A 16,818-nucleotide genomic window follows, 5' to 3' on the forward strand; every position below is an offset into this window, starting at 1 on the left:
AATTTGCCAGACTTCCATGCTTCAATATTTTCACTGGTGCCTATGTTCCTTGAATAACCTAGCCTTGTTTCACAAATACAGAAAACAATTGTAGTGGCCCCACTTAGCGATCTTCCAGTACGAAAGGCTATGATTTACAAAACCCTTACTGGAATCCGAGTCACGTTGTCATATACTTTCCAGCCAGTTTAATATTTTTTTTTTTTTTAAGGTAGAGTTAAACATCTCCAGTTTCACAATGGGCTTCTGTCTTCATGCGGAGTATAATCGCTCCCAAAATATTATCACAGGAATGCTTTTAACTCGCACCCACTGTGTCACAATGAAGTGTGCTTTCTATATACAACGCTACGTTTGCTGTCAGCCTAGTCCTTATTAATCAACGGCCTGCCATAGATCATTCGAGACAATGTGTAATAGTGCCTTTCGAAGTAATCACAGGTCTGCTAACTTCTGAAGGTGTTTACTCCAGAAAATACACACGAAGTAACAATGGCATCCCCCCGAAACCACAGGAACATATTCGTCTTTACCCAAAATTAACTGTGGAACCTATTAGAGGGAAGGCTCTTGTAATTTACCAGTAACATTATCATTTACTGGTTTTGAGGATGTACAGGAAGACCTTACCTTACCAACACAGTAAATCTTTAAATAGTGAATAAACCACATTTTTGTTAATCATGGAGTTTGTTAATCATGTGACCGCTGTGACAGCGGTTACATGATCACAAGTGGCGCCCAGCCTCCCAGCATTCCAAACCCCTTAAAGGCCCAGCGGGAGCCAGTGCAAAGGGGTAAAAAAAAAAGTGTTTGTTCCTTTTTTTGCATTGGGACTACAAATCAGTGGCCAGTGTGTTGCAGACTATTCCACCAGCTCAGGTCCGTACTGAGGTATGGACCTTCAGTTTTGGTGTTTTGAGGAAAATATAAATAGACTGCAAATGCGTTGAGGATACTACACTGGTGCTCCATTGAGAACTACGAGGTGGCAGATGGGACATTAATTTTTTTAATTTACAGATTGCTTTGAATACATTACATATCTGTGCAAGCACAAAACGTGGCAGGAGCCTGAGCAGAGGAGGACCCTAGATTCTGTAATGGGGGCAGTTTGGGGGTGGGGTGCTACACTTGCTTCATTTTACTCATTACTCATTATTAAATATTTTGTTATTTCTCAAGGGAGAATTCAATTAGAAATTCCAATTTTTGCAAATCTAAAGCATATCTAAACCTAGGGAAAAATGGTATATATTGCAGCTTACCATCCTTAGATGTAGTAGCTGCAAAACTTTCCTTTCTTTGGGCTCAAAATATTTTTAGGAAGCACAGAAAATACCTGTTCATCTTACCTGAAATGCAGTGTCACCTCCTGTGAGCGGAAAGGATAGCATAAACAATGTTATCTCTCTTTTGTAAACAACTAGTCCCATCGGTCCACATGCAATGGAGATGAACAAAGGCAGACACGTTTGAAGTCCAGCCTGTGTGAAAACCTTTCCACAGATAGCATGGAGAAGAGAGTGTAAACAAAGCAACTAGAAGTGTGTCATTTCCAGCATTACCAGGTAAAGATAAAAAAAAAAAAAAAAAGCCTTCAAAAAAGAAAACTAAATGCTGCCTTCACATCTGTAGGATTATAAAAAATTGTGAAATAAATATGAATGGGTGTATTTCTTCTGTGTAGGTGAAATCTTCAACACCGTGCCTTCATAAAGTACAGTATGCTAGTTCCTTGGGAAAAAAAATGCTTCACCCAAAGTGACAAATAAATCTGCTCACCAGATATCTCTGGCTACAAAGTGACCACCGGGCATAAAGTATGGAAAACTTCCTCGGCAAACCAGGATCCTCCAAGCCAATTTTGAACTTCAATCGAGCATCTCCAATATCGATCAAACCTCATAAAATCATCAGATGGTGAATGGTAATCCCCTGATAATTACACTCACAGTGCAAATCCCAAACGCTCCTTATCTTAAATCTGTAAAGAATGAGCCAAAAAGCGACAATATAGTGTAATACTGTCTTTATTGCGAAAGCACTTACATGATGCAGGGGCCGGTCCGTCACTGGAATGCGAAACAGGCAAGCGCGGCATGCGTCTCAGCTAAGGGTGGAAGAGATAGCTCCTGTGTCACGCATTTACAGCCTCGTTTTCAATGCATTTCGTGCCCAGGAGCACATCATCCATTTTCCTGATGACGTGCGCCTGGGCACGAAATGCATTGAAAACGAGGCTGTAGATGCGTGACACAGGAGCTATCTCTTCCACCCTTAACTTAGACTCATCTACAGCCTCGTTTTCAATGCATTTCGTGCCCAGGCGCACGTCATCAGCAAAATGGATGACGTGCTCCTGGGCACGAAATGCACTGAAAACGAGGCTGTAGATACGTGACACGGGAGTTATCTCTTCCACCCTTAGCTGAGACGCATGCCGTTTTTCCCTGTTTCACATTCCAGTGACGGACCGGCCCCTGCATCATCCCACAGCTGAGCTACTATCTGCTGTACGTTTTAAGGCATGTAAGTGCTTTCACAATAAAGACAGTATTAACACTATATTGCCGCTTTTTGGCTCGTTCTTGGGAGAGCCAATCTTTACAGATTTAAGATAAGGATAAGGAGCGTTTGGGATTTGCACTGTGAGTGTAATTATCAGAGGATTACCATTCACCATCTATGATTTTATGAGGTTTGATCGATATTGGAGATGCTCGATTGAAGTTCAAAATTGGCTTGGAGGATCCTGGTTTGCCGAGGAAGTTTTCCATACTTTATGCCTGGTGGTCACTTTGTGGCCAGAGATATTTGGTGAGCAGATTTATTTGTCACTTCGGGTGAAGCATTTTTTTCACAAGGAACTAGCATACTGCATCTTTATGAAGGCACGGTGTTGAAGATTTCACCTACACAGAAGAAATACACCCATTCATATTTATTTCACAATTTTTTATATTTTTTTATATTGGACTGGTTTTGTATTTTATGGTATATGTGTTGGTTATTTTGTCACACCTATGTAGGTTCAGTTGACATTCATATGTATATATGGTTTTGCGCCCAATTTTTCAATATTTTTTGCTATATTAGGTTCACTAATTTTTTGGTGCAGCATCACTCTATTTTATTACTCTTTATTCTATACTGGCGCCGTTTCTCATTCCTTCTATTCTAAATTGTTTCTGCTGTCTCTTTCCCCAGCTGCTGTAGCCGGGAAAGAAGAAGCTCTTGGAGGAGGGTCTGTGCTCTATTAGGTTTAATGAAGTGCAGGGGAAACACCAGGGGTCTAATAATCCCGGATGTCTCATTAAAGACAACCTGTCACCATAAACCAGGATGTTTTAACCAGGGTTCCTCCAGAGATTGCAAGGGGTTCCCTGAGCAATGGACAATTTCTGCCTCTCAGATACTGTAAGTTCCCACTGACATTACTGATCTTAGCCATCTGTAAAGAGGTAATTCTTCCCAAAGTCCACAAGTGCAAGGGGCATTCTTCCCACTGACCATCACACTAATGTATCATGAGCTGTATATATATAGTAATTTTTTATCAAGGGTTCTCGTAGACTGGAAAGTTATTTCAAAGGTTCCTCTGTGTTGAAAAGGTTGAGAAAGGCTGCCATAAATATTCTATCACATAAGGGACTATTGATCCTCTATATGATAGTATTAGTGTTATTATTATACAGGATTTATATAGTGCCAACAGTTTGCACAGCACTTTACAACATTAGGGCAGATAGTACAGTTACGATGCAATTCAATGCATAAGGAATCAGAGGGCCCTGCTAGTTAGAGATTACAATCTAGGATAGAGGGTCATGTGATACAAAAGGTAATAACTGTGTGGGATGACCCCATGGAGAAAATAAAAGTACAGTTGTTAGGTAGGGATAGAATAGGCTTCTCTGAAGAGAAGGGATTTTAAGGATAGCCTAAAAGCAAACAGAGTAGGAGATAGTCGGACAGATTGGGGTAGGGAGTTCCATAGGATAGGAGAGGCTCAAGAAAAGTCATGGAGGCGAGAATAGGAGGAGGTAACGAGGGAGCTAGAGAGCAGGAGGTCTTGGGAGGAACGAAGAGAACGAGTAGGTTGGTATATGAGACTAGGTTAGTGATGTAGCTGGGGGCAGAGTTGTGTATGGCTTTGTAAGAAGTTGTTAGTATTTTGAAATTAATTTGTTGGGTGAGCGGAAAGCAGTGGAGGAATTGGCAGAGAGAAGTAGCAGACACAGAGCGATTAGTAAGGGGATGAGTCTGGCAGGAGCATTCATGGTGGACTGAAGGGGGGATAACCTATGTAAAAGTAATCCCGTGAGAAAGAAGTTGCAGTGGTGGAGGTGAGAGATGACCAGGGAGTGAATTATTAGCTTTGTGATGTCACTGGTTAGAAAGGGGCGTATTTTGGAGATGTTGCGGAGGTTGAGGCAGCAAGATTTGGACAGAGATTGGACATGGGGCAGAAAGGATGATAAAGTGTAATTCAAGCTCTGCCTTTTTTTTTGGATACTGCTTCCAGAGTTCAGTTCTTCTTTAAGATTCTGTAAGATGATTGAATGTAGTGATTAAAGCACAGTTGCCATGTTTCCATGTCACTGATTGGTTTCCCTTGGTGCTTGGCATTGTTCTTTATGGTGTTTGCATATAGCCCATTAAAGTGTAAGTCCTGACTGTCACCTGCCACTTAAATATCTCTAACCAAATAACTTCCACTTATTTAGCGCTCAGATAATCCTGCCTTACAGTGAGCCATAAAACATGTATAAAGAGCAGCACGTTATTCCTGCTCATTAAACAATTATGCTCTTGGGCGCAGCTGTATTTACAGTATGCTTCAAGATAACAGCTAAGCACAAGTTATACAACATTGTAATGCATGCCGATAGCCATTATCTCAGAAGCTTGCGCTCTTTTAGTCTTCTCTATCTTTAGTTGGAGACGATGCCACATAAAAGTAATTAATGATACAACATACAAACAAATAAAGCTTTCCTAATATTCTATAAGTGCATACGTACTGCCTTGAGGGCTCTGTTTTCTACAGCCTAACAGTAGACAGGCAACAACTAAACAATGACTCTGAGATGAAAGGGCTTTGCAAGTGATGTTCAAGCACTGTTTTGGGCTATAAAATTAAATTAGACAGATATTGATAGGCCTTACTGTTATCTACAGCTTCCAATTCCATATTATGCAGGAAAAAAAAAATGTGATACAATGCTTTAGCAAAAAGCTGTCACCTTGCCTATTTAGGGCAAACTTAAGGTGTCTGCAAAAGTGGCCTACTGACCCACTGAGTCTCACTTGACCAGCTACTTCCTCTATGTAAGTTGGAATAAAAGTCCCCAGTGTCAACTAGTGTCAAAAACTATGGGGAGCAAGCACGTCACTCCTTTTGCCACCAGTGACTGGAGCAGCATGGAAGAGCTGGCAAGGTGAGTATCAGTGTGTATGAAGAGGCCCCCTTTCAAAGACCATGTCACTTGAAGGCTTCATTCACACTTGTACCGACTCCAAAGTTGTGCCGGCTTTGGAGTGCAACTTTGACACAACTTGGGTGCAACTTGGATATGACTTTGGCCAGTGATAATCTAAAACTGTTGCACACAAGTTGCACTGTACGACTTTCATGCAACTTGAGGGCCATAGACACTGAAGTCTATGGCCCTCAAGTTGCATGAAAGTCAGACCAAAGTAGTGCATAAACTACTTTGAAGTTGCTGCAACTTTATGAATGGGTATCATTGGAAAACATGGGGAACAACTTGTCATGCAACTTTGATGTCCAAAGGTATATGACAACTTGCCCAAGTGTGAATGGAGCCTAAAACAGAACTTCAGCCAAAATCACAATATAAAAATGAATAGCACGTTGATTGAAATATCAAAACCAACTTTTGTTGCAAATAATAATCTTCCATCAAGACATTTCCCCTGCAGTACTTTTTTTCTGTCACTAGATGCCCTCAGCCTGATGGCCAGCATTATTCAACCCACTTGTTCTGAGCACACTTTATGCTGGACACGCCCCAGCCTGTGACTGGACAGTGAAAGGAGAAGCAGAATAATAATAAACTCATCTCTCCCCCTATCAGCATGCTTTTTGTCAGCACACACATAGCTGTACAGGGACTTAAAGAGGCCGACACCAGGTCAATTGAGATACTTACACTACTTGTATTTAAAAATACATTTAATGATAAATTAAAGTGATACTAAAGTCTCTGTTTTGTTTCTTTAAAAATAACAAACATGTCCTAGTTACCTGCTCTGTGTAGTGGTTTTGCACAGAGCAGCCCCTATCCTCCTCTTCTCGGGTCCCTCGCCGGCGCTTCTGCGCACCCCCCCCCCCCCCCCGAGTGAACCTACAGCAAGCAGATTGCTATGGGGGCACCCGAGCCACTGTGTGTCCATTTAGACAGGGAACAGCGGTTTGGCCCCGCCTCCCCTCTGTCCTCATCGGCTGCTGTCAAAGTCAGTGAGCCAATGAGGAGAGGGGGCGGGGCCAAACCAATGTTCCATGTCTGAATGGACACACAGAGCAGTGGCTCGGCTTGGGTGTCCCCATAGCAATCTGCTTGCTGTAGGGGCACTGGCGCCGCACTGCTGTCTCAGCCATTGAGGCGGGAGAGTCCCAGCCAGCCGAGACACTCCTGCAACATCACTGGATGGAGTTGGGCTCAGGTAAGTATAAGGGGGGTGCTGCACACAGAAGGTTTTATATCTTATTGCATAAAATGCATGAAGATAAAAAAACCTTCTGCCTTGACAATCACTTTAATATTTACAAAGTTGCATTAATGTGTATCTTTCATTTCTGCCGAGAGTTCAGCTTTAAGGTAATGTATTTATTATAATCCTTTGTGGCTGGCAAGGTAGCTCAGTTGCCTAGTGGTGTCCTGGGTTTAGTATCTAGCATTGCGATGATTGTGTAATTGTCTTGATCTGATCCAAGCTTTGTCAGCTAGTAAGTAGCTTACCTGGCTCAGACAACCAATGAATTCTGTCAGTCTGACCTCATGTCCTGCATGCTTGTTCAAAGTCAGTGACTCATGGACAGTAAGGTGAGGAATTGGTGTGGCAACCAGTCTGGAGCCTACACAGTTTAAAACATATCAGTAATGACAGCTCCCAATGGCATTGTTCACAAAGCAAAACAGCTGTGTCATTAGGAACTGAAAGGCTCTCGTGCCTTATACTAGTAAATCAAAATCTACTGACTGAATTTGCTTGATTCCCCAGCTGAGTACAGCAAATAATTTATGAATGGACACTTTTTTTAAGCTCAATCATACGGGTGTTGTGCTTCATTACACCCGTATGTGTGTAATCGTCAACTTTAACTACTGAGATCTGTAAACAGGCTTTATAGGAAGCAAATTGACAGTCTGGAAAAATATTAAAAGGAGCCTAAAGCTCCACCTATCGGAACACAATAAGAATTCCAACTTTAACCACTTCAGCCCCGGAAGGATTTACCCCCTTAATGACCAGGTCATTTTTTGCGTTACGGCACTGTGTCGCGTTTACTGACTATTGCGTAGGCATGCAATGTTGTACCCTGACAAAACTGATGTCCTTTTTTCCCCACAAATAGAGCTTTCTTTTGGTGGTATTTGGTCACCTCTGTAGTTTTTATTTTATGCTCTATAAACAAAAAAAGAGACAATTTTGATAAAAAAAAAAAAAAAAACACAAATTTTTTTTAGTTTCTGCTATAATAGACATCCAAAAAAAAAAACCTTAAAAAATCTAAATGTCTTCATCAGTTTATGCCAATATGTATTCTGCTACATATTTTTGGTAAAAAAAAATCTCAATAAACGTATATTGATTGGTTTGCGCAAAAGTTATAGTGTCTACAAAATAGGGTATAGTTAGGGACTTTTAATTTGTTTTAATTGTTTTTACAAGTGATGGCAGCAATCTGCGATTTTTAGCGGGACTGTGACATTGTGACGGACAAATCTGACCCTAAGTGACACTTTTTGGGGACCAGTGACACCAATACAGTGATCAATGCTAAAAAAATACACTGTCACTATACTAATAACACTGGCTGGGAAAGGGTTAACACTAGGAGGCAATCAAGGGGTTAAATGTGTTCCCTGGGTGTGTTTTAACTGTGTGGGGGATGGGCTTACTGGGACAAAACAAATATCGCTGTTCCTGATCACTAGGAACAGCAGATCTGCATGTTGTCCGCTGTCAAACCGGGTATCCGCCTTGTTTACATAGGCAGATACCCGTTCTGCTTCTTTGTACTGCGATAGCGGGTGGCCAGCGGACATCAAGTTTGCTGGACCCGCGCACACGTTCCCCTGGAGTGCCCACACTATTACATGCACAGTCTGACGTACAGCTACATCGATTTGCGCAGCCGAGCCGCCTTGCCGCAGAGTATATATGCGGAAGGCGGCCGGCAAGTGGTTAATATCACTTTAAAGTAGAACTGCACGATAAAATTAGAATCACAATTTTTTTGCCTAGAATAAAGATCTTGATTCTCGGCATAACATCATCTTTCACATTATACAAAAAAATTGGGCTAACTTTACTGTTTTTTTTTTTTTTTTTATTCATTGAAGTGTATTTTTTTTCCCCAAAAAAATTGCTTTTGACCGCTGACCGCTGCACAAATACAGTGTGACACAAAATATTCATTTTATTCTCTAGGGTCTCTGCTAAAAAAAATCGAAATAAGGTTTAAAGGGTTCTAAGTAATTTTCCAGCAAAAAAACACAGATTTTAACTTGTAAGCAATACGTGTCAGAAAAAGGCTTATGCCGCATACAAACGATCGCAATTTCCGACAACAAATGTTTGATGTGAGCTTGTTGTCGGAAATTTCGACCGTGTGTATGCTCCATCGTACATTTTTTGACGGAATTTCTGACAACAAAAATTTGAGAGCTGGTTCTCAAATTTTCCGACAACAAAATCCGTTGTCGGAAATTCCAATCGCGTGTACAAAATTCCGACGCACAAAATTCCGCGCATGCTCAGAATCAAGCAGAAGAGCCGCACTGGCTATTGAACTTCATTTTTCTCGGCTCGTCGTACGTGTTGTACATTACCGCGTTCTTGACGGTCGGAATTTCCAACAACATTTGTGTGACCGTGTGTATGCAAGACAAGTTTGAGCCAACATCCGTCTGAAAAAAAACATGGATTTTGTTGTCGGAATGTCCGATCGTCTGTACTCGGCATAAGTCTTAAGTGGTTAAACTGACCTCATTTTTAGACCGAAGTTCATCCCTTTGATCTAAAAGAACCAAATGATACAATATTTCTTTTTATCTCAGCGCTGATCAATGTTGTGATAAACTTTGTGGGAGGCTCTTTTTTTTTTTTTGACAGCTGCGAATGAGCAGAGAACGGCTCTGCACTGTTTACACAGAATCGTGGAAATGCTGGATTAAGATCGTGAGAGGGGTTGAATCTATTTTTGAACGATTAATCGCGCAGCTCTACTTTAAAGTCTCCATTGGATTTGATGTTTAAATACATTTTATGGGTATCAAAACAAAAGGGCTTCAAAGTCTTAAAAATCACAAAGTCACAATAGAAAAGTTTGCTCTGAGCAGACATGTTGTAGAGGAGAACACTTTCCCTCTATGTGGCAGCAGTGGTTTCTTTGTAGAAGTCCAACACTCCCCCTGCTGAGTCAAAGTTAGAGATCTCCAATTGTAGATGCCTTGCAGATTGCAGAACTATTGATTGGTCTGACTATTCTCATTAGAGAACGATACGGCCGCTGCGTGTACTGTAATGTACTGCAATAGAATTAGCTACACACAGCAAGCAGCACTGTGTTCTGGTAGCAGTAAAGACAACTTCCCGTCTACTGCCACATATAAAGGGAGTCAGGCTGAGTACTTCTCCTCCATTCTGGAGACATCCTATCTTTTCAACAATAAATACAAGACTTTCTCTGATTGGTTGAGGTGGAGAGGTGGGCAGATGGTCTTGTGATTTCCAACTTGTCAAATCAGAGGAATCCTTGTATTCACTGATAAAAATACAAAACTTCTCCTGAATGGCGCAGAAGTTTTCAGCCTGACTCTATTTTATTCTGGCAGCAGACGGGAAGTCGCCCTCACACTACTCTTATGCCGCGTACACACGATCGGACTTTCCGGCGGGAAATGTTGGATGTGAGCTTGTTGTCGGAAAGTCCGACCGTGTGTAGGCTCCATCGAACATTTGCAGTCGGAATTTCCGGCCACAAATGTTTGAGAGCAGGTTCTCAAATTTTCCCACAGCTTCACGTGTTGTCGGAAAGTCCGATCGTGTGTACGCAAGTCCGTTGCGCAAAAGTTCCACGCATGCTCTGAATCAAGCAGAAGGAGCCGCACTGGCTATTGAATTTCATTTTTCTCGGCTCGTCGTACGTGTTGTACGTCACCGCGTTCTTGACGTTCGGAATTTCCGACAAGATTTGTGTGACCGTGTGTATGTGAGACAAGTTTGAGCCAACATCCGTCAGAAAAAAAATCCACGATTTGTTGTCGGAATGTCCGATCGTGTGTATGCGGCATTAGAACACAGCACTGCTTACTGTATGTAGCTAAGGCTACTACAGATCATTACAGTACACACAGCAGCCTCATCTTTCTGTAATGGAAATAGTTTGTTTAGGACAGCTTGGTCTAAACTATTTATTTAAATTGATAGTAAAGTGTCACTAAACCCCGGACCCTGCATTCAATATATCTGGTCTCTCACAGTACACAGAACATGGAAATGCAATAGTTTTAGTAAATATAAGCCGCTACATACCTTTTCACATCAGCAGTATATAGCAGTCTTGTGACTTCTATCAGTGTCTGGTTAAAGCTTGAAAGCTTGTAGGAGGAGTTTTCATTCAACTCTGACTGACCTATGAGGCTGCAAGACCCCTGACTGGACAGAGCCGATTGGCCCTGTGCTGATCACATGCACTCTCCCAAGAAAAAAAAAAACTCTCCAGCAATAAACACCAAACTGAGTGTGTGCAGAGTGCCTCGAAGGGCTCGATACTATCAGCAGATGGATTGGGGACTGTGGAAGAAGGGGAGGATCAGAGAAGACAGCATTTCTTTATTTATTTATTTCAGGTACTTATATAGCGCAGTCAATTTACACATATACATTGTACATTCACATCAGTCCCTACCCTCAAGGAGCTTACACTCTAAGGTACCTAACTCACATTCATACATACACATACTAGGGCCAATTTACATCTAACAGTCTTTTTATACAATACACAGGATTAACCCCTTAGGTTTCACAGCGAGTATAACAAGCATGTGTCACTGCATATATAGACTGATTTTACTGTTGTGGGTTTAGTAACACTTTAAAACTGGAACTGTACTTTACAAGAGCCCTACTAAATACTAGTTGAATTTAAGGCTGCTTTCACACTGAGGCGCTTTACAGGCGCTATAGCGCTAAAAATAACGCCTGCAATGCGCCTGTAAAGAGTCTCTTCTCTCACTCCAGTGTGAAAACCCAATCCGCACCTTTGAGACGCTGTAGGAGGGGTGTATACACCCCTCCTACAGCGCCCCTGCCGATTAAAATCAGCTTTGCGGGCGCATTTAACCCTTTTTTGGCCATTAGCGGGGGCTAACAGCGCCTTGTTAGGAGCCAAAAAGGGCTGCAAAAACGATGGTAAAGTGCTGCTAAAAATAGCGGCGCTTTACCGCCGATGCCCCCAACGCCCCAGTGTGAAAGTAGCCTAAAAATACAATAGATATAAAAATATCACATGACCAAGACATTAGCACCTGGAATTACTCAAATATTTGTATAGCATGTCAACCAGAGTCCCTCTATAAGACCCCTTTCACACTGAGGCAGTTTTTGGGCATTTTAGCGCTAGAAATAGCGCCTGTAAAGCGCCTGAAAACTGCCTCCAATACCACCCGAATGTGAAAGCTCGAGTGCTTTCAGACTGGAGCGGTGCACTTGCGGGTCGTTAAAAAAAAGTCCTGCAAGCAGCATCTTTGGGGCGGTTGTATACAGCGCTTCCAAAACGCCCCTGCCCGCTGCAACGAATGGGCAGCGATTCCGAAGCCCCTGAAAAAAGCTTTGAAAGCACCGCAACACAGGCGTTTTTAACCCCTTCTTTAGCTGCTAGCGGGGGGGTTAAAAGAGCCCCTGCTAGCGCCCAAAAAGCACCACTTAAACAGAAGCGCCGCTAAAATGAACGTTTTAGTGGTAACGCATGGGCGGCCCCAGTGTGAAAGGGGTGGTATATCACTCTGGTGATGACTAAGCCAGCCAGTTTTCAACCAAAACTGAAACCCCATGCTTTCCAATGTATCCTTTATTAAACCATTTGTCCTCAGTTGTAGGTGGATAAAGGTTGGCGCACCCACCAGCTTCTTATATCTCTCAGAGACTATGGCACAGAGATCTCTGCAACAGTTTTCATCTCTATCTATCCCATGGGTTGGTCTCGCTGTTGTCTTGCATACAGCCCTCTTATGCCCTCAACTTGTTTAAGAAGGACACCCCCAAAACATTAATGAGACTGCTAACTATGATGCCATTTTTGTGCTGATTAGGTAATACAGGTTTTTGCTCTCTTATTCAAGTTCAAAGTTTGTAGATTGCTATGATGTAATACAGAGAATCAATTTAAACATCTTTCCACTTTTAAAAATGTATTCATGCCAAGAGTATCGATCCTGTCTCTCCAGTATTATTTTTAGTTTTTCCTAAGTAAACCTTTTATGAGACCTTACAGAGTCACCCTACTCAATTCAGTAATTCAATCCTGCATGGTCTGCTTAGCCAGCAGGAGTCAGTTTATTCACTTATCCTATCCTTATTGTAAAAGAAGAATGAAGATGTAAAATGAAGATTAAAGGGGAACTAAACTCTCCCAATCAACAATAACAATTTTTAATCGTTATGCTACTAGCATTAGTAAATATATAGGAAAATATATTATATTTACTTGTTTTAAACTTTTTTTTTTTTTTACATTTCTTTAGTTGCTTCCTGGTTTCTGGCTTAGGCCAAAATGATATCATACATCCCAGGACCTTGATCTTGAATCCCCTTCATGACCAGGCCATTTTGTGCGAAATGGTACTGCGTTACTTTAAAAGAGAAGTATGTCTGTTTTTTTTTAACCCATCATACTTATCTAGGTGGATGTATCATCAGTCTGATGCTGCTTCTGTCTCCCGGCCTCTCTGCACTGAGAACCGAGCCACCAAACACCGCCGATGGCTCGGTTCTCTCGGCTCCCCAAGCAGAGAGCTGCTGCCTGTCAATCAGCAGCTCTCCTGCTCTGCTCCTCCACCCTCATTGGAGCGCTGAGCTGTGGAGGGGCGGGGAGCGGCTGTCTCAGGCTCTCAGGGGCTCGCCGAGAGGCTGAGATAGCCCTCAGTCCAGGCACCTGGCGGATCCAGACTTTACTGCCTTGATGGCGCGGTACCTGGACTGATCTTGGTGACGTCAGTAGAGAGCGGATTTCAGACCACGATCTGCTGAAAACGGGTCACAGGAGTGCAAAACGTATAGTACTCCTGTGACCCATATGAGAAGCCCAGCCATACGAGCTCAGGCTGGACGTCTGCTTTAATGACAATTGCACCGTCATGAAACGCTGTACTCAAATAAAATTGATGTCCTTTTTTATCACAAATAGAGCTTTCTTTTGGTGGTATTTGATCACCTCTGCGGTTTTGTATCTTTTTGCGCTATAAACAAAAAAAGACCGACAATTTTGAAAAAAATAAAATTTTTTACTTTCTGCTCTAAAACATATCCAATAAAAAAAATGAAAAAGAAATCAAATTTCTTCATCAATTTAGACCAACATGGATTCTGTTACATATTTTTGCCTTGTTTACATAGGCAGATCGCCATTCTGTCTCTGTGCTGAATGAATGGCAGGTGCCGGCGGACATAGAGTCCTCGCAAGTACTCTCAGATCAGGTCCCGCTGTGTGTAAATCACAGCAGAAGCGGGCCGCTGGCGGCACGCATGTGCGACCCAGACCCGGAAGTGCAGGATCACATACTAGGTACGCGATCCTGTGCAGCAGAGCCGCCTTGCTGCCTCATATGTAAGTTATACGGTCGGCAAGCGGTTAAGTGGCAGTATAAACCGAAAATTTCCTGTGTACCTCCATGGATGACAGACAAAACAGAGATGCTGTGTTAATGCTAGTAGCCGACTGCTGTTTATATGCCATTTTTTATTTTGCCCGTAGTTAAACTTTAACATTAAGGACATTTTGCACAGTCTTACCTGTGATTTCATCTCATAAAACGTGGCATCCTCTGGCATTAATTGTATCCCTTCATCCCATTTCTTAACAGCCTCCCGGTACCTGAAAACAGGAAAAAGGAATAAAATAAATAAATAACGCATAAATAATAAATAGATAATTAGCATGTCTCTGGTCTGACATGTCTGGCAATTTATGGGAGGAAGGAGACAAGGAAAGCAGCGCTGGGACCAGACATATGAGGCGACCCATGACTTCATACTGTTTGGTTCAAATGAGGAAAAAAATTAAAATAAAAGATGTCTGTTGGGGCAGGAGTTCTACATGGTAGATGCAAGACGTATAGAAAGAACTGTGATATCCAATTATGACGTTTTAAAAAAAAAATAAAAGTGTTCATATACAGTATTTTATTACATCACTATAAAGACCAAGCACCGTAAAGGCCTATCTTACACAAATAAAGTTCATAATTACATATGGTCATATACAAATACCCCCCCAAACAGGTATTTTACAGGACATGCTGCCTGTGCTTTCTTAAGGTGCCAACCGATAAAAAACAATGTTCCCAATTTAAGTCGTTAATTGTGCTAGATTTACATTTGCCACCACTTCAAATCTATGAAATTAGGTGTTTCAGATAACAATAACGTGACATACTATTTCAAAGTGAAATGACATAGTAGATATTAATACTTTCAGGAGTGGAAGCAACGTTGGGTACATCTGAGTGGTGATCTCAGGAAATGGCATCCTGCCTTATTTTAACCTCAGATATCAAGGTACCGGTATTCTCTTTGGTACTGAATTGTGTGGCATCATCATACCAAGATCAGAAGATCTCTCAAAGCCCCCCAGACATAAGGTTTTGGTTTCAATTATTCCACTGTAAGGAAAATAATCTACAAATAGTGTAGATTTCAAGAGACTGCTAATTTGTCCAGAACAGACAGGCCCAGCAAATTCACCATTTGATGCCAAAAGAAATACTGGCAAGTAAAGCAACTGCCGCTAAAAGAAATCTCCAAGAAACCAAAAATTGATTGCAGTATCTGCAGGTAACTCTAGCGACAGTTGATGTTAATGCAGTACATTTGGAAAGATATTACACAAATTTAACCTACATGGGTGGTGCCAGGAAAAAGTCTTTGAGACTAAGAGCACCCCCAGGGCACGATTCCCAGGCAGCGTTTGACACCAAAGGCGCTCTGTCTTCCCAGCTCAAGACTAGACAAGATAGTACCAAATCAGGAGGCACTGGACTCCTTGGGTCCATCAACCGGGGAATTACTCTCATGTCCCACCTTACCCAGTGAGCGCCCCGGTTTCTGTTCCTCCAGGACAAACCCTCGGAGCCCCCATGAGTGGTATACAAACACCCATCCTATCCGCAAGGACTGGGCAAACTGTGGAGCACTCCTACTGGACACTAATAAGAACAGATACTACCCTTAATCTTAGCCAAAAGGCAGAAGAGCAGCTGTCCGGAATAGGTAACCCCCATTAGAAGACTACTTCTTACCTCTTGTTCTGGGGCAACGCTAAAATTTGGAATTTACCCACACTTCCTTGCCCTGTGGTGTTAAACTGTGGTGTCAAACGCCACCTGGGGGTGCTAGCTATTAGAGTCAAAGACTTTTTTCTGGCACCACCCATGTAGGTTATATTGGTGCACTGCATGCACTTTGACATCAACTGTCTCTAGAGTTACCTGCACATATTGCAATCAATTTTTGGACCCTTGGAGATTTTAGCGGCAGTTGCTTTACTTGCTAGTACTTCTTTTGGCATCAACTTTTGGTAACAAGTACAAATAGAGGGGTACATTTCCCCAATAGGGACACAGCAATAGAAACCTGACACAAGGTTTAACCTTTCCACACACCGTCCAAAACTAAAAAAAAAGTTTTTTTGACAAAAGATACACATAGCAACTCTTATGCCCCGTACACACAGTCGGATTTTCCGATGGAAAATGTCCGATCGGAGCGTGTTATCGGAAATTCCGACCGTGTGTGGGCTCCATCGGACATTTTCCATCGGATTTTCCGACACACAAAGTTGGAGAGCAAGAGATAAAATTTTCCGACAACAAAATCCGTTGTCGGAAATTCCGATCGTGTGTACACAAATCCGATGGACAAAGTGCCACGCATGCTCAGAATAAATAAAGAGATGAAAGCTATTGGCCACTGCCCCGTTTATAGTCCCGACGTACGTGTTTTACGTCACCGCGTTCAGAACGATCGGATTTTCCGACAACTTTGTGTGACCGTGTGTATGCAAGACAAGTTTGAGCCAACATCCGTCGGAAAAAATCCTAGGATTTTGTTGTTGGAATGTCCGAACAAAGTCCGACCGTGTGTACGCCCTATAAGAGATAAGGCAGAAGGCCCAATAGTTCACTGATGAATAGTGGACTGATTACTTGTTAACGGCAAAACTCCCAATAGATAGTTCCAGTTAATTTGAAATGTCCAGTGGGATGAAAAAGCTCTGTATTCTGGTTATAAACTGCTTGAAAGTGATGACTCTAGTTCTTACAGTTCCACTTGCAGTTTGTCATA

At 42.1% G+C, this 16,818-nt stretch overlaps 1 protein-coding gene across 2 annotated transcripts in view; it reads right to left on the reverse strand.

The window, feature by feature from the left end:
• The window catches only part of TTC33 (tetratricopeptide repeat domain 33), a 415,549-nt gene that overhangs the window by 165,927 nt on the left and 232,804 nt on the right, over positions 1 to 16,818 (reverse strand). For both annotated transcript variants that reach the window (XM_073621670.1, XM_073621679.1), the window contains one exon: positions 14,269 to 14,350. In XM_073621670.1, coding sequence (XP_073477771.1) covers positions 14,269 to 14,350 — 82 coding nt within the window. The remainder of the gene's footprint in view (positions 1 to 14,268; positions 14,351 to 16,818) is intronic.

Source organism: Aquarana catesbeiana, linkage group LG01 (genome assembly GCF_042186555.1).
Source record: "Aquarana catesbeiana isolate 2022-GZ linkage group LG01, ASM4218655v1, whole genome shotgun sequence".
Taxonomy (NCBI): domain Eukaryota; kingdom Metazoa; phylum Chordata; class Amphibia; order Anura; family Ranidae; genus Aquarana; species Aquarana catesbeiana.